Genomic DNA, 25,147 nt, shown 5'->3' on the forward strand with positions numbered 1-25,147 from the left:
AAATATCAGTCACCTTCTGTATGATGACATACAGTACATTTTGATTGAAAATAGGTAAAGAAAGGTCTCACCTCTCATGGACTCGTCCTCGCTCGTCACCCAGGGTTACAGTGACCGATCGGTTTTTGCTGAGGTTGAAATTGTTGCTATAGTAATGGTAGTCGGGGGTAACCCAACCAACCCACACATCGGCAGGGTCCTGGCCAGCGAAGACCCTTACCGAGTAATAGTACTGCAATGACACACGCAAGAGTTAGCCAACGCCGTAGGTGGTGCAACCAAATGGTACGGGGAAAAAAAGGTTATTTAATACCGTGGTGATGCTGCTGTAGTCCACTCTTCTACTTTCATCACTTTGCCTCACAGATCGCAATGGATACCTATCGGAAAACCGCATTCAACAGGTGATTATCAAGATATTTTAGTCTTCAGCTCTGACTGGCTGAGTAATGTTCAAAGACATTTTAAGATATCTGATGAATCCAAAACATCTCTAACTGCGTCACAACTACTTGAATTATTTGCATACTAACTGACACTGAATTTGAGTGGTCCGAGTGATGTCATGAATGTCAACAATCTGGTGGAAGTGGATCAGCCATTAAATATGGTAGCTATGATGCTTTGGAAGGAGCCGCATGGAGTAAATTCATGATTTTCTTTTGAGTACCTGTGTTTGACTTTGAGGGTGTCATCTTCGTGGACTCCGTTCATGTCAATAACAGGACTGGATTTGAAGATGGAGTGGAACTCTACAGGCATGCTGAGACGACAAAACACCATATCCGCGTTGCTGTTCTGGGTGCCAAACGTCTTGTGGGTGACTTTAAGACACGGGGGGCTGTCAACGGTGCCGTCGATCCTGGTCACCTGCGAACAGGAAGAAAGTCTTTGCAATTATACAATGACCAATTTCTGTGATTTTTACCACCAAATATCACACTGCTTTTGTTCTTACTGCGATGTGGTTATGGTCCTTTGGCACATTGACAAAAGTAGGGAGACGCTTGCTGAACCACATGGTGACCTCTCGGTTCATGTTGACAGCAAAAGGTTCGAATCCCTCCTGAAGGCCACACATGGTGTAGTACTTGAAGGTGCTGGCGTCTTTCCCCAGATTCATACGGCCCACCTGAGACAGACCGAGGCTACACACTGGAATAAAGCCTGAAGGACGGCCAGAGGAAATAAAGGAGGGAGAGAAATGAGAGAATAAATAACCTCTAAGAACACACGCAGGAGGGGAGGGGAAATCAATCCAGCTTTAAAAAAAGGCAATTTACAACTGTCACATTAAATAAGGGTGATTTTGTTACAGGGAGCCACTTCATTTTCACTTATATCCCCAGCATGGTCATTCTAGTTTACTGCTCCTTGGCTCTGCATGTGGAGCTTTTATTAAAAGATGAGTGAACAGCTCTTTCTATGATCCCCTCACCAGCCTGACACTCCCGGACCTTTAGCATGTATAACTCGGCTCGGTTACCGCACACATCATATCCACATGTAAACTGTCTCACCGTCCTCAGTTTCAAAGTCTGTGAAGCAGAGTTCAGAGCCCTTGGTGGTGATAAGGATCTCTCCGTTAAGGGTGAAGATCATGGACTTGTCCTCCATGTTGATCATACAGCCCACCACGTCCCCAGCATGCCAGCACCGCCCGAACAAACGGCTGCCCATGTTCAGACAGTGGCCCTATATACAGTACATGTACAAGCATAAAACAAAACACTCAGGAGCGAGTTATGGCATATATATTACAAGAAATGTCCATCTCAAGTCCTTCCTTTTCAATTAAGTCTATTATTTTTTTCTGAAATAAGTCTTTTTTTTTTTAAATGGAGTTACTTTCATCCGTTTCTAGATCTATCTGAATGATAAAGTATTTAAATCAAAGAAAAGGACAAGTTAGAACAATAGTAAAAAAAATACACTTCATCAACAATATTAGAACCCCATAGAGTTAGAAAGAAATTGGACTTTAGGTTTGAATCCCTATGACCTGTTAAAATCTTTTTCTGTGGAGTAATCAACATGAATTCCACCACACATTGCAAATGATTATCAAGCGACTGATTTAGGTTCGGTCGACGGCTTACCCTGTATCCATCAAAGACAAAAGCGAGCTCATCCGTGCCAAGCTCCACATCTGGCTTACACCCTGGTCTCGCCCAGCCCACTCTCATGTCTCCTCCTGTCACAGCCTCAAATTCAAAGTACCACTTCCCGCTCCTCACTGCATACGTCCTCTCCACTCTGAAGAAGCGGATCTTGTCGATGCTGAGCCGCTCAACCACTTGTCCTGCAGGGGGGAAGGGATAGTCACGGTGTCAAGTCGTGGATTGCTGCTTTGAAACCAGCTGAATCCTCTCCAACAAAATTAAGTCACACACAATTTTCCCATTTCTTTGTAACGAGCATTTTGTCACCTACTATATAATTTGAACGTCCGTGCATTTAGAGTGGCATACATCCATGAGTCAGACTCACCGCCTTCCTGGTCCGAGGGCTCGATGTTGTATCCATAGCCAATCAGAGTGCGGATGGCCTCCCGCAGGCCGTCCCTGTTCGACTTCTTGGTGCGCTCATCCAGCAGAACATAGGGAACCAGGCGAGGGTTACGCTTACTCTTCAGATCCTGCAGAGAGGAGAGGCAGTCAGAGAAGATTTCATGCACCCATTTGCAAGACGAACATTTCCAACTATCCCTGGTTCTCTCATTAAAAGTACTGTAGGCCAGCTGAAACACACAACTGTTTTGTCTGCTACAAATGTGCCGTCAATCCCTGTAATTGAGTAGTTAATTGTCCATTTATTGCCACTATGCTATTGCTGCCCATCATCCTCTCTATCTTTCCTGTGTCACTCATTTCCTGTAGCCTCTCTCTCACTGGGCCTCGAGGAGCAACCGGGGAAGTATCACATTAATACTACTTAAGCAGATTTGTGGAGCTTAATTTGAAATCTTGTGCTGGTTATACAGATCATGCGTTGTTTGTTTGGTCTGGCATCACAGCTTTCCTAGATATCACTGAAGGGCTTAATTGAAATTTGCATTTTTCCAACGCACTGGTCAGTTACCCAGTCTCATGTCATCAACTACAACCCTTGTTCTACAAACAACACAGAAAATATGACCAAGCATCTGCTTTCAAGACAGATGCCGACGTGTGACACAGAGGTGTAACTGTATTTACTTCAAATGGCAGAGAAGGGAAAGATGGAAAAATGGCCAGTTTACACAAACATCAAGTGCCTTCTAAGTTGTACATCTGCTGCTTACTTTGAATCAATGAGGGATTTCAGAACTCTTCACTCTATCCAGTATCTTACTTGCGTTCAGGGATCAGCGAAATTAAGCAAAATGAATGAGCCTTCATTCACTTAATGTGAGAAGAATGGTTGCACTTTGTAATATTCTGCAAGATGCATCAAATTATTTCTCAATAGATGTTCAGAATTAAGCGAAAAGCCAACAGAATGCAGATGTTGTTCTGTTTTTACCAAAACCAACCATCCAACAGTATGACCAAAGAAATGAGATTAACAAAAGCTAGCAGTCGTGTACAGCATTCAGGTTTAGCACGTTCAACAGACGAGAATAGATCGTGTGCATTCTCTACTGTGTGTTCTCGTTTCCCTTTACTGCAGAACATCTTGCTGTGTATAGAATAATGAAATATTGCTATGAAATGTCAGCCTAAACAAACCGTCGGACATGTGCACCGGTAGAGACTGTATGGGAGGGGAATTAATGAACCATGAAGGAGAAACTGAGCCCATAAAAAAATGCAGTAACAAAGCTGGACACAGAGCTGCCTCTTTTCTTTACTAAATAAGAAAATAAAAGTGTGAATTTAATTGAATCTAATCTTGTGTTGGTCCCAGCATATTGTACATGAATACATCCAACATACAGTACCTGCTGAATGCCGTAGGTCCATCCCTGTTTGATGCGGTCCTTGGCCCACACATTATGTGCATTCTCTGCCAGTTTGTCCACCAGCAGCTCCTGACCTGGAGTCAGTTTTATGTCAGACAGGTCCAGAGGAGACGGCTTATAACCATTGGACATCATGTAGCTAAAGGAAAAAAGATAAAAACTTATAGAAGTAATAAAGGGTAAATCCACCAGCACTAGTTTACGTAGTTAACATGTATATATCATTTCTGATATTGCTGGACATAAAGCCGTCAAAATAAGGTGTCAATTCATGGTTCAAATATAAATCACCTTTCTCAAATAAAGTCTCTATAGAACTATCGGCACAATCAGTAACAACAGACTAACAACCAGTGTGGTCTGAGCTACATTTAAATAAGAAATATGTGTTCCGATGGACTTTGTACAGTTAATATTAGCATGCACACTTACTTCTTAGGGAGTTTTATCTTTTTGAGGGAGCTGTCAGCATTTGGGTTGACCTGAACTACACGACAGCCCAATGCCAGCAGGGTCCTGAGGGCAAATACAGCAGCAAGTGAGTGAGCGCATGCAGCTGCAGATTGTGTTTAATCAGCACCTTGACATTACTTCGGATTTGACAGTGCATGCAGATCCAACAGCACCGTTTGAGGTGCTGGGAGTGTTCAAATGGAGCAGTGATGGGTTAAACTGCGCGTGTCCTAATCTGTCAGGAGAAAAAGGCCAAAGAAAACCCAGAGGAAGGCAGTGGGTGTGAAGTGCTTTTGACAAAGTTTCTTCACACCGTGTGAGAGCACAAAGTGACAGTAAAAATGAGTTTGATGTCCCTCAGAAAACCCATCAGTGTCACCCAGATGTGCAGATTAATCACAGCAAACCCCCACTTTCTCCTGTATCGTTTAAAGAGCATTTATGTTAAGCACTTGTAATAAGTCTCACTGGGACCTTTGTGAGCAGAACCAAGACGAATGGAAAAGACGAGCAAGACTTGTTTGGTTGAGCGACACTGGAAATGCGAAGTGAGGATCATATCTGACCAAAGGCATTTGTGCATTTAGTGTCGTCTTAGTACTTTGTTTATAATTTAGACTGTAGGTGATGTCATCTCTGTGATGCTCCAAAAATAATGTTCATAAACAACTGTTTAAAACAAAAAATCCAACACGTCTTTCACGTCTTTGTTTGTAATTAACTTTCTTTGACTCAGTCCAACACTCTTTCTTCATCTCTTCAAAAGCAAAAGCACCGTGGAGAAGATCAATCCATAACGCTCAACATACTTCAGAGTTTCTGTTGACATCTGCAGATTGTAGTTCTTTTCAGTTTCTGGCAGCTTGGAGAAATCCACTAGGCACGGATGCTGCCGCTTATTATCATCCCTTATCTACGAGAAAAAGAACAGTCACAGAAATCATATTTCAACTTCCCTTTGTGTTCTGCAACTTTGGCCCATAGTCCCTCTATTTGTATGTGAATTATGTAGGAAAGTTTACTAAATATATGCATATGAAATGCACAGCCTTGTAAGTCGGTGTCATTGTAAACCAACAAGGAGGGGGGAATGTGGTTTAAATACAGGGTGCTACTGGTTGCAGTGATAAGTCTACTCTAGTGAACATGTCATGAAAGAGGAACAAGGGAGCATGTTTTCTTGGGGGAGACGGAAAGGTGTAAGACTAGAATACCAAGTGAGAGGTGTAATGCCTCTTTCGAGGCTGCACCGTATGCCAAATAATCCTTTTGGCAATGCTGCTCAGAGGAGGCGGCATGGCAATGGCGGATGTTTACCAAGAAAACATGCGGGGCTGCGTACAGCTATGCAGCTGTGCGTGTGGGTCCAATGAAAACCAGCCAGCTCTTTTGTGAATAGTACAAGAACTCTGTGGGGAATCACTTATCTGGCAGTTCTTTATTTTACATAATTACATTTGTGGAATAAACTAATAAAAATAAAAAAAGAACGGATTGTTACGACACCAGGGCAAAAATAACGAACACTTCTGCAGGACGTCTACTGTGAATGCTGCTGTAATGAATCACAATGAAAACTACATAGCACATAATGAGCTGCAGTGTAACCACATCCAACACTACTGTACAGTCACTGTAACACGATGTGCACCATAACTACATCTCACTATTTGACACATTTGTGCATCTGACCCCTGAAGTAAGAAAAACTTCTTAACAATAAAATGTTCATGCTAAACTAAAGATTCTGTTGAGGTGCCGCACAGGATGAAGGTCCGTGTATTAGCTGGCGTATTAACAATATAGGGAGTATTCTGATATATACGTTTGTATTATAGACATAAGAGCTGTGTTCCATATTGTTGTTTGTGTTGTCATCTGTTCCCTTCGGGGCAAAACAGGTCACTTTGGCGTTATCCTTTAGCTAATGTACAATAAACCAAGAGAGTCATCAACTTTGAAGGAATAATTCGATATTTTGGGAAATACACTTATTCACTTTCTAGTCAAGAGAACCAGGAGAGGGTTAGCTTACCATACAAACTAGAAACGGGGGAAAACGGCTAGCCTGACTCAAACCAAAAGAAAGCACCTCTCCAAAGAAACAGTCTCTAAAGATCACTAATTAAAATACCTCTTTAGTATTGATGTGCTAGAAAACAGACAAACCTTTTTCCCAAAATGTCAAACTATAGCTGCCTCATAAAACCCCTGCGATTACATTTGGATGACGGATTAAGTCTTTAAATACAGACAAATAAAATACAGGCTTTCCTCTTGGTTTATTGCTGCATAGAAATTGCCAAAACACCCCGTCCTGCCCTTAGGTGAAACAATACTTTGTTATTCATGACTTCTACTAAAACACAGACACAATGAAGCATCTACTGAATGGTATGAAAGGCATCGATCATGGAAAACGAGAGTTTTCTTTCCACTTACCCTCTTTTTGGTGTGAACAGCAAATTATAAAAGAGAAAGCAAGATGACGTACAGGCTTTTGATGATTCAATTCTAATACTACCAACATTTAATGCTTTTCAAGAAGCTCCTTATCTCAAACTTGTATAGAACATGTGCAATCGGGATGTTTATTTCTCCCCAAACATGGCAAAATGTATGAGTTATGCTTTTTATCTTTAGATCCAGAGTGATGATTTTGTTGTAAGAGTATTATATGAGTAAGGTAATCTGCATATTTCTCACCTTGCCATACGTCCAGCCCAGCTCGATTTTATTCATCCCCCACAGTTCATGGATGTTCTCTGCTAGCTTGTCTCGAACCTTCTCTAAATGAGGCAGCATCACAATCTGAGGAAACAGGCAAAGTACTAAACTAAGTAAAAGCGTTAAACAGAGAGAAGGCTATTAACATATTTGTCTGGCTGTTGGTTTACCTGGCCAGTTTCAACAGGTGTGGGGATGAAGGAGGCCTGCGACATGAACTGTGTGGTGCCCAGCAGATCTCGGACTCCCTCCACATCCCTCTTGTACTCTTTCACCGGCTCCACCTTCATCTTCTCTTTTGGTAGCAGCGCTTCATAACACGGAGCGTAACTTGACGGAGGCAGGAACTTAAAGTCGCCATGTCGGCCACCCAACAGGAAACGCACCCTAACGTGATACAATGTTATTACATCTATTATTCTGCACACAAGTTGATTAATAGGGGAAAAAGTGTGTGAAAATATAAATTATATATCTAATCAAAAGTGATAATTAGACAGCTATTAATGAAAGAAGCAGTCAGGGAAAAGGAAACCTACCATGCAGCTAAATGTAACAGTTTTTCTCCTCTAAATCCGCTTCAATCAGTTCCCGCCTCTGCTCTTACAGGGACAAGTTTAGCTGAGACGCAGGCCATCACTGTGAAGAGGCTCTCCTGAGGATGCCCAAAATAACTACTGAAGTAGTGGTGACGCAACCAAGCCCATTCTGACTAAAACCCTCAATTATTGTGGAGGGAAGATGCGCAGCTGTCATCTTCTGACACGTTTAAAATCAAGGAGATATTCAACCCGTTCAGTGGGTCAGTTTCAAGTTCAAGCTCGGAGGATTCATAACCCACACAAAAGTGGTTATAAGGTGATACTTTCCTTATGAAATGCTGAAAATCAACTCTAATTGAAAAGTCTCAACTGCTGGATGGATTGGCATTACATTTGGTACAGACCATCATGTCCCCTCTGGAGGAATTGTAATCTGTGGTGACTCCCTGACTATTCCTCTAGTGCCGTCATCAATCACAACTTAAAGTTGTCCAACCGTTTGGTTTATAACCAAATACCTGCAAAACTAATGACATTCCCATCAGCCTCTACTCTACTTTGTGTTAATGCTAATTTGCATGCCAACATGCTAAACTAGGATGGTGAACAATGACACATTATATCTGCTAAACATCAGCATGTTAACGTTGCCATTGTAGACATGTTAGCATGCTGACGTTTGCATTTAGCTCAAGGTACCGCTGTGCCTAAAGACAGCCGCACAGAGCTGCTAGCATGACCGCAAACTTGTTGACTGTTGAAACAAAGTCCAGAAAGTAAATGAACTCGGGACATTCCAGCATCTTTGAAAGGCAAAGACATGTTGCTTTAAAGCTTTGAGGAAAAGTGTCGAGTCCACCCTGAAATTCTTTTATGAAACAAACTTTGCTGAATCACATTTCTTTTCCACGGCTCACAAGCCATCAGGTTTGGAATCACTTTTTGAGAATCCATTTTTATCACGCAATAAGGATTTCAAATAGCTTACGTGACCAGATCAAATCAGACCAGTCTCTCGGTGTCAAAGGTCTCTGGGCTTCAAAGACTGAAAACTGTGAATGCAAAATGCAGCTTTGCTCTACAAAGTCAAGAGTCAATCATGGAATCATGGGAAATCCGCTGGAGCTTGAAATTCCATTTTAAAGTGTCGTCAATCACTCTTTGTCACCATGTCAACAGAGCAGAATGTGAAGTACATATATATAACATACACACACATATAAGTATATCATAATAATAATAATAAATGTTATAATATATATTTTTTCTTTTGGCTCGTCCGTCTCATCTGCCTGTGCTTCTCTGTGTAGCCCATTCATCATCGAGGAACTTCAGGGAGGCTGTTCATCTCAGACAAGACACAGGAGAAACAAATAAACACTCACTTGACCCCTGCAGAGAAGCTGACCACAGGGAAGAAGAGACCGTCTGTGTTGAAATTTTCAAACATGCCCTGAACGGGCTGTCCGTTAATCCTGAAAGAGATGCTCGGAGCTCCAAGGTCCAGACAACAGCTCACCACATCCTCAGAGGTCAACACGTGCTGGTTTATGGACGCGACCGCCCGCGGGATACGACCTGTTCCACACACACACACACACACACACACACACACACACACACACACACACACACACACACACACACACACACACACACACACACACACACACACACACACACACACACACACACACACACACACACACACTTATGTGAAACATGACCCAGTAAGGGATGCTGGCACAGATCACGTCTCTTTCACAAACACACAGGATTGAACACACAAACTTGTACACAAAGTAACACACACTCTGGGCAAGTAGATCAGAACACCCTGCAGGGGAACTGATCCCGTCTAGACACAACCTGGCTCTAGCCCAGTGTTACCACTTATCTTTAATACAATAGTTTATCATGATATGAGCTGAGCTACACACATAAACTGAATCTTATTCCTCCCACTGACCTGACCAGAGATGGAGTCCGTCAAACCCGTACGAGTAGAGGTCATCTCCCACTCCATTGCCTCCCCATCCCTCTCCTCCTCCAGGGTAGGGAGCGTAGCCTTTAGCGTTGGCCCAGCCCACCCTCAGGTGGGAGGGCTCGCTGGTCACAAAGTGGTCCACCTGGTCAATCATCAGCTCGTAATACCACTTCTTATACTGAGCCGAGCCCTCACTCACCCCCAGGAAGATGTTTGGTCTCATGCTGGCAATGAAGTTAAACATAAAATAATTAGTTATCCCTCAGAGGCAGTGACATATTCTCAGATATGCTTATATTAATTTGCAATATCTTATTTTCGTTCTGAAAAAAGTCTGCCCATAGGACAAGATAATTAAATTTGCCTCTAATGTATTTGGTTCAGGAAGTTCTTTTAAAGTGTTGATATCTTAAAGCAAGGTAGCACAACGCAGATCACTTTACAAGTGTCAAGAAAATGATCCAGAGATTTGTTAGATTAAATCTCAATTCAAATGACCTCACCCTGATGAGCAAAAATGCTACATCAGGCAAAATGCTTCCTTTCATTGTACAAAGACAAAACGTTGAAGGAGATCATCGGGTATTTAAAGGCGAAGTTCAATCTCTGGGCGCCTCGCTGCCCAATCTATCACGTCAATGTTGAGCATATATGGTCCACAGTCCAATTTAAAGAACATGTTTTGAAGTCTACATGGTTTATGCTCAACATGTTTTAGATGTGTAACCTGTACACTCAATTACACGGTCCATAGACTAGAAGGCTGAATGTACACACATCCACAAGAAGATGGTCGGGACTCTGGAACCGGATCCACCAGCTGTTAGTGTCATCAAACGTAACCCTAATTGTAACATGTGTGTATAAGTAGAGATTTACTCATCACTAAATTAAACTGAGTAGCACCAAAAAAAAACAAGTTTTACATAAAAATCACTTACTAAATATTTACACTAAAAATCTAACAAAGCTAACGTTGGCTTGCTATTAAATGACCCGTTTAGACTGAAGAGTAAAACAAGTAATGACACATCTGACCTGTCACTTTATCACAAAACTCTGTTTAATAATGATTTAAACTGTGAAATATCCATATAAATAACACATTGTGCTCTAAAATACAAAACGTTGTGCCAACAAATAAATGTAGCTAGTTTATCATAATCTAATCTAAGTGCATGAATAATGCTAACTCTGAAACCCATGCATATTCAAATAAAACAAGGTCATGCAGTACCAGTACCCACATTTTAAAAAGATATATTAGGAATAGGAATACATATACTGGACAATTTACCTAAAACTATAGTATTTTGAAGTTACTTACAGCTTGTAAGTAACTTGACTGTGACTTCCTGTTTATATAGATAACTGTTTTGATTGGAGGTCTTAATTGACTAAGATGCTCTTTAGGTTTTAATGGTTTAATAATTTAGTAATTATTTTGAAAGTACACCAATCACAGACTCAGACTTTATTCACTTGGTAACAAATGAGATTTTAGTTCCTTATTTCTAACCATTGCATTTGCAAATGCAATTTTGAAATGTAGATTACTTTCTTTCTTTTTTTTTTGTAAAGCATGATGTTGAACGGAGACATGGTGAGTGGACGGCTTTCTAACCTCTGGACATCATTGACCAGCTGGGTTTGCAGCAGCAGATCTCTCTTGGGCAGCAAGTGATCACAGATTAGGTTCTGATTGGTCCGCACAGCCACCCCGTTACACACACACAGCGAGCAGAGCACATCCAGAATCTAAAGAAGAAAGTGGAGGCGGCAGGGAGAAAAATAAGTACGAACATTGAGAGCAACTGTCCCTATTAAACCCTGGACATGAATCTATACCTCTCCAGAAAAGACTTATTATTTTTGTCACTTATCACTGTCCAGGTTGCTGCTCTAGGGACAGACTCTTTCCATGTAACCACTGCATAATTACTCAGAGATGCTTATTGGGGGCAAAAACATGTCCAATATCCCTTTGATGTTAGCTTAACAAAGCCGTAGAATTAAATGGGCCGTGAAGTCCAGCCAAGGGCGACAGGCCAGAGCACCTACGCTTCATCATTGGCCCCTTTCTCCTGCTTCCAGAGCTAAATTATACATTCCGGCTGATTTATGACCCTGGCCAGCTGACTGCCTGCTCCCGATCTCATTTCACTGTTAACCTGATTGAATCATGATGGGCACACACTACAACCAAACCTCCTTGAGCCTTCCGTCAACGATGGAAGCTTGAATACTGGTGTATGGAAAGCACAATGAATTAATAGCTAAAGACAAGAAGAGGTGACAAAGAGGCCCAAAGGGAACTGTTATGGGAATGAATGTGCATCCAGTGAAGCATTGTAGTGTGCCTAATGAGGAAAAAACTGGATGGGGCGGATGCGCGATAAATAGGCACTTAAGGTTGTTGTTGTGTGCTCTCTCGCTTGACTAAAGGTTTCTGACGACATCCGAAGTTACTGAAGATATTTCAGTATATCTCACAGAAAAAAAAGTTTGACATTTTAGAAAATACACTAATTTGCTGTCTTGCCGAGATTTAGATGAGAAGATCAATATAACTCTCACGCCTTTACCTAAAAATTAAGCTGATGTCAGCATCCAGTTAGCTTAGCTTCTTAGCTTTACAGAAACGGGGGGGGGGGGGGGGGGGGGGACAGCAAGCCTGGCTTCTCTCCAAATTAGGCAACAAAATCACCCCAGCAGCACCTCTTAAACTCACAAATGAACACATTGTATCTCATTTGTTTAATCTGTACAACAAACAATGTGTATAAACAACAATTTGCCGTTTAATGAGGAGGTATATGCCGGACGATATCTTGGTCAGCAGCAGTTGCCAAGCAACCAGCAGAGAATCCGGGAAGCTACTGCTCTTGGCCAAGATGTACTGTAAGTGCAAGTAGACAGATTTTGTAACCCTTGCTCAGAGCTAAAATAGCAAATTACCCATCTTCCCAGTCGTTATGCTAAGCTAATTGGCTGTGGGCTCCAGCAACGTTTTTACCTTAGTCAAACTATTCCTTAAAGAATATATCTCATTGTTTTATTACCTTATTCCAATTTAAGTTTATTTTCGCCAAGACCTTTATTTTCCACTTGAGTTCATTGAACATTCTTCTTGTACCTCAAACCACACACTACACAATAATGGAGCCCAGATGTGTCATTGTCTCGTATCACAGCAAAGATAGTGCCTCAGATGAACACTTGAAGCTCTACTAGCCGCTCACCTTGTGGTTGCGTCCGTGCTTGTAAAGTAATGATATGATGGACTTGATGTGTCCTCGCTGGATGATGTTGAGGGCCTCGGGGCTCTCAATTAGAATGCAGTGCAGAACCTCCAGAATGCCTGCACAGCCACAAATTCATCAATTAGTTAACAGCCGCTGAAGAGAGAGACACACCAGAGGACACTCGTCAGAGAGCTATCCAGTCTGCAATCGATTAACAGGAAACACGGTTCACACAGTGCTGCTTGTACCTGTATCTTTTCTAAGCATGCAGTGTCATCTTTTAACAATTTTTAAGACGTATGTCCCCGTCGAGTAGCGCTGCATTGCCATTAAAGGAATTGGATAGCTTTGTGACGTCTGTCTGACAGAGGAAATGCAAGCTGTTTCACTGGAGGCTCAGTATGGGTGAGGAAGACAACGAGCATACCTGAAGAAGACTCCAGTCTCTCCAGCTTGCTAACCAGCCAGTCCAAGTTGTTGGAGAACTGGGTGCAGTTGTTTCTGTTCCCTCTAATTAACGCAGCTGTAGGTTACAAGGAATGTAAGCATGAGTCAAATATTAAAGGAAGAAACTGCGTTTTTGTTCAAAGGGATTTGATGGATCTCCGTCAGTGCAACAGCAAAAACAATGATACCCAAAGGTGGAAACCTTAAATCCACGCTGAAAGCCATGAAAGGTTTGACACCTTTATACATTAATCTGGAAGATGCCTAAGATAGAGGGAGGGAATGACACAAGGAGAGAAAAGACATAAACACAAGCTGACAAGCACACCCACATTATGTCCTATCAACAACAACAAAAAAGACAGGGTCATCCAACGCAGACAGACAGAGAAGAAAGGAGGGAGGCGTCCCAAATCCACTTAGTGCTGCGCCGGAGCAGGTGTGTGAAGGAGGGAACGGGGAAAGAGAGAGACGTGGCTGGAACACTAATATCAGCCAGGAGGGGAGATCTGTGTAAATGAGAGTGTGAAGAACACACTGAGAGGGCAGAGGGGATAAACAATCCCTTCATAGGAATGTGACATATCCAAACCGTTACATGGAAGGAAAATCATGCCTGCTCGCAAATGCATCTTTCATGCCACAACTGGTGCAAGAGGTCAAAGTGATTTTTCAAAAGGCACGGCTGATGACATTGTGCTATAGGAACACAAAGAGCGCAGCAAGAACAAATAAACAAAACAGAAAGCAGCAAAGTGATGAGAATTGGCATTCAATGACTGAACAAAAAAAAAAAGATCTGGCCGATAGGGGTGCGTGTGTGTGGGTGGGTATGTGTGTGTTATAATGATTCTGCTCTGGAAGCACATCACATAAACTGGAAATCTCTTTTGGATGCAGTCTTTTCCCCACAAACATCTGTGTATATGCGTGAGTGTTAGAGATGAGTGTAAGTGCATGTGCGTTGCATGTCTGTGTGTAAATATTCAGCTGAATTCTAGCAACCTCAGAATTCGATCTTCCACTGCGAGGTGTCTATAAATGGCTGGTTAAATGCCAGGTCAGCACACTTCTTCATCACCATTGCAGCTACTTTATCTTCAAACGACGACTCTCGCCTCTGTGATTGATTACAGTAGGGGATCGGTGTGCGTTTGTACGTACGTGTGTGTGACGTTGTGGCGGACCGGCTTCTTACCCAGCAGCTCGTACAGCAGGTTGAGAATGTCTTTCCAAGCTGCTCCGGCCTCTGACCCCGCACACTCCCCGAAGTGGGCGGCACTGTTGTATACGTTGAGGCGATCGATACAGTTGGACACCAGAGTCAGCATGCCCTAAGAAATGCACAGTGATCCAACGAATGAACAGAGCATAACCACCTGAAAATAACGAAAAATATGAAATACACACATTTTACAACATTCCCATTAAAATATAAATTGTATCAAAAGCAAGCTCATTAGTATGACAAGTTAATTTGGTGAGCTCTTTTACTGCAGCATTCAATTAGCCGACCATCCCGAATACAGCTCTGTGGCTCTCTCCTGTCCCATTTAGTTGGCTGTGTCATGGTGATTTATACCACAGAGAAATATCCATAGTGATCAGATATGCTAAAAGTGTGCAGTAAAAAGACAAAATGGCAATTGCAGATGATTTATAATGCCAGGAAAAATCATGAGTCAGCTGTCTACAGTGACAAATTGACCTTCTAAACGTAATATATTAGTCCAGGGACAGAGATATGCAGTTTTGGTTTATTATCATAGAAAGACAAGTAAATAAGAAGGAAGAGGAATTGCTGAAATATGCATAATTTGCCAATATTGAAACCACCAGAAATGCACATACAGTATATTTCTGTTAACTCATTCACATTCATGCTCGTTGGCTTGAGGATATGGTGACACATTGTTGTAGCGTGTGAAGTTTAAGGGGAGTTTGGATAGTTGACGTCATAGACACCCTCAGTATGGCAGCTGACATTTCGTAATTGATGAAAGCAATTTAGATCCTACAGGCTTAGATGAAAGCTTCAGTGCTCTGCTGCCAGAACACTTATAACACCAAAAACTGCTGACACCCTTCAAATGCAATGCCTCCAAAAACAAGATGGCATTGAAACACACAACAAAGAATCAATTGCTTTAGCCTTTCACATAGTTTGTCTTTTGATAATTTGCTGCTGCTCTCTGCACACTCATGTGTTTGGTCACAAGTCAAACTCTTTACTCCAGGGGGGGCTTTTAATATTTTGCTGCACTGCGGAACCGCCCACTGTGTTATTAATGGATATTTCATGAAGTGTTGGTGTCCTTTATGGTGAAACTCACTTCCTGTTTGAATAGGTTCTGCCGGTTCTTGAGCGAGCGCAGCTTGATCTGCCTCTCTTCATGCTCCAACTCAGCGTCAGGGAGCTGGAAATAGGTGATGAGGTCATTGAGGGTTTGGAGCACCTCTTCAACAGGCAGCACGACCAGTGCCCAATTCTTAACACCCAGACAATCAAGGTCTCTGGGAGGGAGAGAGATGGGGGGGAAACAGAAATATCACCATATCACAAATAACCCGTCATTCAGACATGACAGCAGTCCCCACTTACATTTGTGATCATGTATAGTTTTTTAATGCACTCTCATTCCTCAGAAACGCAATAACTTCCTGGTAAAGACACTCTAATTGGGAGGCTGAGCAGACTTGTGAAGAGGCTGATGACTAACAAAATGTTTAGCCCACAGGTTCATCCATGCTGAAACGCTGATTTCCGCTGGCCTGCTAAAAATAGCTCCTGTCGTACGCGCGGGAGGGGTGTGTGGAGATGCATGTGTCACAGCCGCGGGGGAGGCTGACAGACTCTCACATGTTCCCGCTATGAGTGCCCCATGAGCCCGACCCAGGGGACAGTTTGATAACAAATAAGGGCAGTGGAAGCATCCACTTACGTGCTCCACGGCTCCCTTTTTCAGAGCTGGCAGTGCATAGCCGCAACGCCGCTGCAATGTTTGCCATTGGAAACGCATGACTGCACCACTGAGTGAGCTGTCTGGGGCTTTAGCACCCCACTCAGTCAAAATTCACAGGCCCAGAGCTCAACTCTCCAATAGAATGCGTTTACAATCTGGAGGGACATTACATCCCTTCTGTGTCGACTGTTTGGGAGTCTGTGGGGCTTTGATATGTCTGGTCTTTAGATTTCGTCTGTACTTTGGTGATGTGGTGCAGCTGGGAACTCTTTGTTCTATCAGCTCTATTAATCCTGCTCTACCATTATCAGGACATTTTGCAGACTACCATAACAGTGGCTCAAGACAAATGTGGACTGTAACTTGTTTTAATTGGGCAATTTGTGTGATCACGTCACTGCTTGCATTTGTGAGGAACAGCAGCGTCAATGCATTCATACCTGATGAATCGGTTAAAGAGTAACGTGGTGTTGCGGATGATCCGTGCGGCGCGGGACTCCTCGTGTTGACAGCGCTGCAGGGTCAAACCGTCATCCATGTGACCTTCAGAATGTAGGCACGCCTTGAGAGGGCATGACAGGAAGAGAAAGACTGTGAGCCATTGTCATGAGACGATATAGGGAAAGAGGGGGAAAGGACCAAAAAATGAATTTAATGGCGAGAAAGTGTCCAGCCATCGTCAGCCAGCACTGAGCCACTATGTCTGGAACACAGGTGCTGACGATACAGGCGTTCTGGCTGTGTTTACATGGAGGACACATTGTCACGCACACCTCTATCACTTCTGCAACAATAGCTAAGGGACAATTTAGTTGAGGCAAGGGTATGAACTAATATGAACAATAATCTTAACTCAATCAACTCATAATAATCCGCTCCAAAGAATCTCATTTATTTATTATTTCGCTTTGTTTTTGTATCCGCTTTGCATCTGAAGGCAGAACGGCGTGTGCTTGTGTTTGTCTCCGCTCACTCGTCTCTTGAGGGGACCCAGACGGGCAGATTTGACATCAGGTGCCTGGTAGGAGAGCCAGAGTCCCGTCGCCACGTGCATGATGAAGCAAAGCGAGTCCCCGTATTTAATCTCCGCCACCCCCATGCCCTCGATGTCCCGCTTGGGGCTCTGCTCCAGCTTCTCCTGCGCAGGGGAGGAGAAAATGAACAAAACGATCAGTGTGGAACTCATGAGCGCGCTGGCACAATACAAAACATGTGCACATTCAGACACGATGCATGCAGATCGAGTCTGGGGAATTTAAATTAGAAACATACAAACCACATACACAAATGTCTTTAGATGACAAGATCACTTAAATGAGGATCTGGAGCTTTATCAACCACCGACCAAATGTCAGCTGAATCTGCTGTTTATGGCTCAATCCATCACAGTAAGATGATTTTAATGGTTTTGCTAGGATCAGATATGAATGCAACCCATAATCGACATGAGGCGTCAGTGATACATGATAATAAATGCTTTAAATCCACATTGGAAGGGTCACTAATTGGCTCCTAATCGCTGGCCATATCTAAAAACTCCATTACAGTGTGAAGCTAAATGGACTGTTCAGTCAGATTCGGCAAGTTCAGTTAAATTAACCTCTACGGTGTAGATTTCACTGGTCCAATCATTTTCATTGTCCTTGGAAAAACTGGTGATTTTCCCGTCCAAGGGGAGTGGGCGGTTCATTTGTAAAGGTTTAGAGGGGATCTTTTGTAACTTCTTTCCAGTGATGTTTAATGAGGAAGTGGTTGATCCCATGTGACACAAGTCACCTTGAGGAACAGCGGGGAGTCAAGGGAATACATGCTGTGCCCTTGTATCTGTGTGCGTACGCGTGTCCTAACCTTAGAGGCTCTGAAGCAGAAGGCGGTGGCTATGGTGTCGGACCTCTCCCGATCCTGCAGCACCAACCCCCTATCCTCAGTCAGGGCCAAGTAGTGACCGGTGGTCAGGTGCCGCAGTCTGTAGGGCTGGCCCCAGCGGATGTGGCTCCCACTCCAGCTGTCATTGTCACACCCACACATTAAAATGAAGCACACATGCAAAGATACAAGGAGAAAAAGGTGCATTTCATAAGCCCTGGAAGCCTAATATCTGCCAATTAGTTGATCTAAACATTGCCGCCAGCTGTTAATTATCTAGCGTGCCATGCGGTGGAACAATTAGATATAATTATTAAAATAATAGCAGCTGAACACATTTCTCTGATTACGCACTTTGTTTCTCGTCAGGGAATTTAAAACAAACCAGGGTCAAAAACAAGGTCGATGTGACAAATATCATATTTGACACAGGATTTGAGATGGAAAAAGGAAAGGCTGCATCCCTGTGAGGATGTGACGTAGCCAGGATCAAAGAGTTGACAGAGAACGAGAGAGCAAGAGAAGGAAAGAAAAATGAGGGAGGGAGACAGAGGAATAAAAAGAGAGAGAGGCCAGAGTGCAGCAGTAAATCCTAGGTAGGGAGAAGGAGGAAAGGACAAATGGATGTAGAAAGAAAAAATAGAAAGAGGAAACGGCAGATACAAAGACACAGGTGGAATGTAGAACTATGAGAATGATGGAAAACAAAAAAAGAATAAAATAGGTAGTGAGAAACAGGAAGGAAAGAAATAAATAACAGATCACGTAAAACACAACCCACCTGATTCGGAGCGGCTCCAGCCTCCACAAGGACCTGGCCTTGGCGCCGGCTTTACCCGTCTCATAGTTGACTATCCTGGGGATGCCAGAGAAGCATGAGTGGGTTGTCTGTCTTGTCTGTGTCTTGACGCTTTAAATGTCTAGCCACCACTGATACTGTCAAGGTCATTCATCCTGGCTTAGAAGAACACCATCTCTTTACCGTCATTTGTCGCGCTGATATTCATCAGGAAGATGTATTTATGTGCACACATACACACTGCATTTACTCTGCCGACTACAGAATCACATCCTTCAAACAGAGACAGGTGTGCCCTGATAACCCACAGCTTCACTGTCTATCAGTGATATGGCCGACTGGGTCCAAAGATAAAATGAATCGCTCATCAGCCCCCGCTGACAGTTCAGAGTGTGGTTTAATCTGCCACAGAAAAATGTGAAACCTCTAAACAGCTTGCTCCTTCTTTTGAATTTCAAGGACAACAGTAGGGGAAAAGCCAAAGCGGGAAAATCATATCTAATCCTGCCTCCGCATTCACCGAGCTCTGTTCTAAAAATAGACACCATGTGTGTATGAGCGTTTGTGCCCAGGAGGAACACACATCTCCTGGCACCTGGCTGAATGTGAATGGGCCTTGCCCGCTGTCTTGACCCACTTTGAGCCCAGTGTGCCATTTTTTTCTGCGGCCTACCTCATCTGTGTTGGCAACAAGCAGCTATACCGTAGATAAAAATAGCACAGCAGCCATTTTGGCTCCCCGGAGAGCCGAGTGTAAGCTGGTCAGAAGCATTTTTATGAAGCGAGGTGGCAGCTGAGGGACCATAGGTGAATCGCAGGTCAGTTAGCTACTTGTGTGCTACATAACTGCTTTGCCATCACTAAAGGGTGACCCTTAATGCTGCAGTGTAATCTAGTTCAGCGTTAGCAGTGTTTCGCACCTCTGCTGCTCTTCACTCTGGTCTGATCCTGGGATGGCCACTACCTCGTCATGTCCATGGAACAGCCGCATCACATGACCACCCAACAGGTAGCCTATTGGAAGAGGAAGTACAGGAGAGAGAGATTTAGATATGGACACTCTAGATATTTTGTTTTTCTGTTTTGTTGCTGTTTTTGCTACCACTGTGAATGCTAGTCATCTCATAGATGTAATTTGGAAAGACAAACTATCTAAATCATAAAAAATGTTGTACAAATTTAGGGGGCAGTTTATTTAGGTTCTCAATAACGATCCGATCCGATTAGGGCAAACATTGGCTATTCCGACATGACAAGGAGTTTTCCACAAATGAAATACCACAAAAACAGTTAAACAAGATTATTTTTAATATTCATTAAATTCTGAAACACAGAAAAGTCTTATGAATGTTTGGGGGTCTATCCTTGACCAATTAGTGAAAAATTGCACTATCCCCATCTTGAGATATATTTACTAATTGACATTTATCCGACAGCCTACATCCACTCCTTTTTATGTATGTATGCATGTCTTCTTTCCTTCTTTCTTATGTTTAACCATACATGTGTGTGTGTCTGTGTGTGTGTGTGTGTGTGTGTGTGTGTGTGTGTGTGTGTGTGTGTGTGTGTGTGTGGTGGAGGATGATGTTGTGTGTATAGTTTCTACCTTCTTCTATGTTGCTACCGGAGCAGATGGGATGGACGTTCCACAGGGTTTGCATGAAGGAAGCATCCACCTGGATGTTGCCACTGGAGATGGATAAGTGCTGCAGGAAACAGAAGGACAGATTTCATGCTTCAACAACAGTGACAGGACATTTGTATTGTTTAACCTGCATGGTGCTACTTATCTGGTCCACAGAATAAAATGATTTAATACATTGAAACTGTCAGAATAAGATTATAATAAAAACATTTAAATGAAATAAAACTTTAGAGGATAAGCCAATAGCAAACAAATGTGGGTTCTATGGGAAGATCAACACTGGATTTCTGATATATAAATTAAACTATTCATTCAACATCAAATGTGATGTTGTCTTTTCAGGCAGAGTTCAGCTTAAGTATGAAACTCTCTGTAATCATCCACAAGAAAAGCCTGGTTTATCATTGAGTGATGAGGGAACCATGAACATGACAGACAGATGCCTTGATTGTTCATGTCATCTGGGGGGCTGTCGTGCTGTGTGTGTGTGTGTGTGTGTGTGTGTGTGTGTGTGTGTGTGCACGCAGCTGTGTCCTGATCATCCTCCCTCTCCAGAGTCCCTTTGCAGCCCTTAGGTGCTGTCCCCATGCCACTGTGTGGGTGACAGCAGGGACAGACCACCAGATTGACATAAGGCGATAGTGGTCATCGGGCCGTGCCCCTGCCGCCATGCGTTGGGGGGGTAAACACAGCCTGGCTGCTGTCACCAATTTTGTGGATTACAGAGACCACGTTTTGCGGTAATATGAAGCTCAGCATGGAGGGCAGGAACAAGTAATGGTAGAAAAAGAAGCCTATTGCTGAAAAGGTCAGTTCAGTAGTGTAATAGGATCAATTATTGATAGCAGTGGGATGTCAATATGTGACGAGGATGAAAACAAGCGAGGCTCATTTGAAATGGCACTGGCAGCAGAAATCATAATCCACCAAACCAAACATTTCCAGTTCAGATCAAATTATGCTAAATGTTATTGTTAGCAGCCTTGCAGTCATTTAGAAGGAGAAAGTTGTTGCTTTTAACGTTAAATCCTCCTGCAGGAGAGAGGTCATGAGGAGAGTGTGGTATATGGTAACAGGATTGGGATAATCTGAAATTTTGTCACATCAGGGGAAGAAGAGTTAATGTTCTCCTATATTAGGCGCACACACACACACACACACACACACACACACACAGTAGCTACAGCTTCAAGGATCAAACTGCAAAAAACAAACTTACAAGGTATCGCTCTGAGGACACGCTGACGAGGATGAGGTCATCACCAATCCGCACTTTCTCTCCTTCAGATCGCTGTTTGGAGGCAGGGTGGATTGTCCACCAACAAGCCTCACCTACGATGAAACACACACACACACACACACCCATATATATGCCGTCTCCACTCTCCAATTTAAACAACCCCATATAGAATGTCATCTGGTATTACTAAAAATGAAATGAGGCAAGAGCAGACAGAAATCAGAACTTGGGACGCATGTGGATGCAGCATGGCAACAATCATATCGAGGTGACTGCTCATCTGCTGCATGGTATGAGATAAATAAAAAGTGTGCAGCAGAGATGTAATCATCACTGACTAAAGAACCACGCTGTATGTCTACAGTGCTCCACAGGGAATATTCACTGGGAAAACACAAGCTTATGAACGATGAAGGTGCAGAGACAGAGATAAAGAGAGGAGGGCCTGCAGACACACAGAGAGAGAGAGAGAGAGAGAGACAGATTCAAAGAGAGGGACACAGGAACAAAGACAGGGACAGACAAAGAGAGGCAGAGCCAGCGAGAATGAAAGAGGGAAAAAGAGGTGGATGAAAGCAAAACTGCACAGAGCTTTTCTTTTACCTGTTGAATCCTCCTGCAGACCGACATCAAAGGACAGCTTGTCTGTCTGTGACCTTGATGTCTTCAAACAGGCCAGGTACTGTGGTACACAAGACAGAGCTGTCACACACAACCCTCTGCAGAAGACCTCATGCTGCTGTTCATGTGATATACTTAAATTGCTAATGGCATTGAAATCTTGCTATTGTAATAAATCTGGTTTGAATGTTTCTTTTTTCCATGATGGTGACATTGATTGCGTGCGATCTCTTACCATAGAGCTGAAGGAGTGTCGAAGCAGGATGGCGTGTCCGTACAGAAGAGTCTTGTGACCGCCACTCTGCGCTGCCTAAAGAGATCATTCACACATGCACACAAATACGTCGTTACATGTCAGCTCAGGCTCCTGACGGAGCAGCCCCAGTGGTCGCCCTCCAACTGTTTCAATCAACACCCGACCTCTGGCACTGAATGTTGACCTCAGCGAGGACCTTCTCCCCAGCGATGATGACCTCAAGCTGGGGGAGCACATTTCTCCTGGGGAGGGTTTTGCCACCCCATCTCGCCAATGAAGACATGCAATCTGACTTGCCACAGGAGACGGAGTTTCTGGCTCCTACAGTATATCCGTGAGCGAACGGGATACGGGGTCATCTTTCCAGCACTCCGACTACAGGAATGTGGGAAGGATGCACAACTACTGTGAGTCTCCGATGCAATGTCAACATTAGTGGGGAATGACTCCGTCGCTTATAGGGTTGTGTTTAGATGCAGGAGGGGAACAAACGGTATCTCTACTGGTAGAGATGCAAAGGGGATAAAGAAGAGTTTTTCTTCGGCAAGCAACTCCCATGTTACTCACCTTCCTTATGAGCCTCTAGGATGCATTAAGGTGAGAAAGAGTGTCATTATTCAGAAAGAACTGTTGTTCTCCTGAACCTTTCTGCCTGCCTCTGCCTTATTTTAGTCTTTGGTACAAATAATTAAAGTCCAGTGGGCACACATGACTGTCAATAAATACATTTTTAGAGAAGGATGAAGGAAAACAAGTCAACTTCCATTCTTTGGCATTTTACAAAGTAATGCCATTGGTACAGGATCCAGGAATAATCCTGAAACAATGCCAAACAGCCAAGTTTATGTCACATTAAACTACCAAAGCTAAGTAGATTTTTTTCAAAACTAGAGACTTATAACTATCTGAGAGAATCATGCATCACAGCAGTGTTTTGTGAAAACACTAGCATGCACAGCCTCTCTCTCCTTCCGTTTCATTTTCTCTCCCTATACCCCCCTCGATTGGCTGCTGGGACAATGGCCTGTGATTTGATGCAGTTGTGTCGTGCAGACTGCAGCACTGGCTTTTTCTGTGCTTCTGGCTACTGCTATATGCTGGCTGAGGTACTGAGCTTAATGCGGCGAGGCACATCCAGCTGCAATCACCACAACCAATAAACCCAAGCCTTCCACTCACTTCCTTATCCTGCGGCTGGGGACTGCATTATACAGATAGAGAGCACAGGGAAACTGAGGGAAATTGTGGCTCACATCAGTAGGCAACTGAAAAGAGTAGAACTGTATTATCCTCAGCTTATTGGATCAAAGAGATATAAGAGAAGCAACAAGTTCTGTTTCTCCTGTCCAGCTGTTGACCACAAGTGGCATCCTCATATCGATTTAAAGACGTGACATCTAGCAGGACGCAGCCTCTTGGTGCGAGCCCTAAAGAATATTACAAGAGTTGTGGTTTCTCTCATTAAAGTAGGGTTGGGTGCAGCCACGAGCTCACACCACGCTAGAGGACAAAGAGGCAGCAGTGATGTCAGAGAAGATGAAACACTGGCACGCTAGATGTCGACTGAGCAGCTCCGTCTCATTGACTGACTGATCTCATCATTTGCCCTTTTGACCAGCCCCCCCCAAATCAAACAGTTCAGCGCTTTTTGAATATGCGACGACAAATTCACACAGTTTAGTCGCTGGTGTGCACTGTGCTGGAGAGGGGTTGGCATTTGCACCAGTTATAAGTGTGTTGTCTTTGTGCGTCCTCTTTAGTCTCAGCACCTTCCGGCTAAAACACCCTGAACTACCGATTTGCTCCAGCCACCGTCTATTGATAAGACCATCTGTTCAAAGACATATTGATTTCAGAGCCTCAGCCGAGACGTATTCAACCTCCATTTCCCCTTTAATGGCGCTTCCTTTAGTGACATTTCAGCGGAGGCGAAGAATGATGAATAGAAAGACAAAATTGAAAACAGATACATGCGAGTAGAGACAAAACAGTGAAGTAACACAATAGAAATGGTCGATCCTAGTTATCTAAGTCTCTGGGGGTATTTGCTACCAAGGCACAAGAGGAGGGAAAGATTAAGGAACGGATTTTGGCGAAGAGTACATTTTCCAAGTAGTCTAATAAGAAAGTATGAAAAGCAACAATATTACAGTCCAACTGAAATCATATTTAGTCATCCCTTTTTTACAGTCAGGAACATCTTTTATAGTTGTGAATATTTTGTTTCATTTATTGATAATACTTCTTCATTATCAAAAGGAAGAAAAAGGGTTTTTGGGGCTTGTTGTCCTCTCATTTGCTATAGGGGCGTGTCTGTGTTTGATTGACAGCAGCTGGCAGGCTGAGCTCCAGCGGGGGAACAAGACGCAAAGTAAAAAAACATGCGCTGTAACTAACAAGTTATGGGCAGTGG

The 25,147-nt window shown here is 43.2% G+C and overlaps 1 protein-coding gene across 1 annotated transcript in view; it reads right to left on the bottom strand.

The window, feature by feature from the left end:
• LOC142968292 (ryanodine receptor 3) overlaps window positions 1-25,147 on the bottom strand; it is a 93,012-nt gene that overhangs the window by 44,142 nt on the left and 23,723 nt on the right. Inside the window, exons 5-34 of the mRNA XM_076108106.1 lie at window positions 23,302-23,316; window positions 22,714-22,788; window positions 22,461-22,539; window positions 21,837-21,949; window positions 20,579-20,678; window positions 19,893-19,986; window positions 18,955-19,029; window positions 18,156-18,312; window positions 17,281-17,445; window positions 16,748-16,869; window positions 15,678-15,858; window positions 14,543-14,678; window positions 13,325-13,420; window positions 12,895-13,013; window positions 11,277-11,410; window positions 9,635-9,876; window positions 9,051-9,243; window positions 7,294-7,510; window positions 7,103-7,207; window positions 6,839-6,841; window positions 5,206-5,309; window positions 4,376-4,459; window positions 3,923-4,082; window positions 2,491-2,638; window positions 2,100-2,302; window positions 1,521-1,695; window positions 959-1,167; window positions 671-870; window positions 314-380; window positions 72-232 (exon numbers count right to left, since the gene is read on the bottom strand). Coding sequence (XP_075964221.1) covers window positions 72-232; window positions 314-380; window positions 671-870; window positions 959-1,167; window positions 1,521-1,695; window positions 2,100-2,302; window positions 2,491-2,638; window positions 3,923-4,082; window positions 4,376-4,459; window positions 5,206-5,309; window positions 6,839-6,841; window positions 7,103-7,207; window positions 7,294-7,510; window positions 9,051-9,243; window positions 9,635-9,876; window positions 11,277-11,410; window positions 12,895-13,013; window positions 13,325-13,420; window positions 14,543-14,678; window positions 15,678-15,858; window positions 16,748-16,869; window positions 17,281-17,445; window positions 18,156-18,312; window positions 18,955-19,029; window positions 19,893-19,986; window positions 20,579-20,678; window positions 21,837-21,949; window positions 22,461-22,539; window positions 22,714-22,788; window positions 23,302-23,316 — 3,932 coding nt within the window. The remainder of the gene's footprint in view (window positions 1-71; window positions 233-313; window positions 381-670; window positions 871-958; window positions 1,168-1,520; window positions 1,696-2,099; window positions 2,303-2,490; window positions 2,639-3,922; window positions 4,083-4,375; window positions 4,460-5,205; window positions 5,310-6,838; window positions 6,842-7,102; window positions 7,208-7,293; window positions 7,511-9,050; window positions 9,244-9,634; window positions 9,877-11,276; window positions 11,411-12,894; window positions 13,014-13,324; window positions 13,421-14,542; window positions 14,679-15,677; window positions 15,859-16,747; window positions 16,870-17,280; window positions 17,446-18,155; window positions 18,313-18,954; window positions 19,030-19,892; window positions 19,987-20,578; window positions 20,679-21,836; window positions 21,950-22,460; window positions 22,540-22,713; window positions 22,789-23,301; window positions 23,317-25,147) is intronic.

Source organism: Anarhichas minor, unplaced genomic scaffold, assembly GCF_050575085.1.
Source record: "Anarhichas minor isolate MPS153535 unplaced genomic scaffold, ASM5057508v1 ptg000040l, whole genome shotgun sequence".
NCBI lineage: Eukaryota > Metazoa > Chordata > Actinopteri > Perciformes > Anarhichadidae > Anarhichas > Anarhichas minor.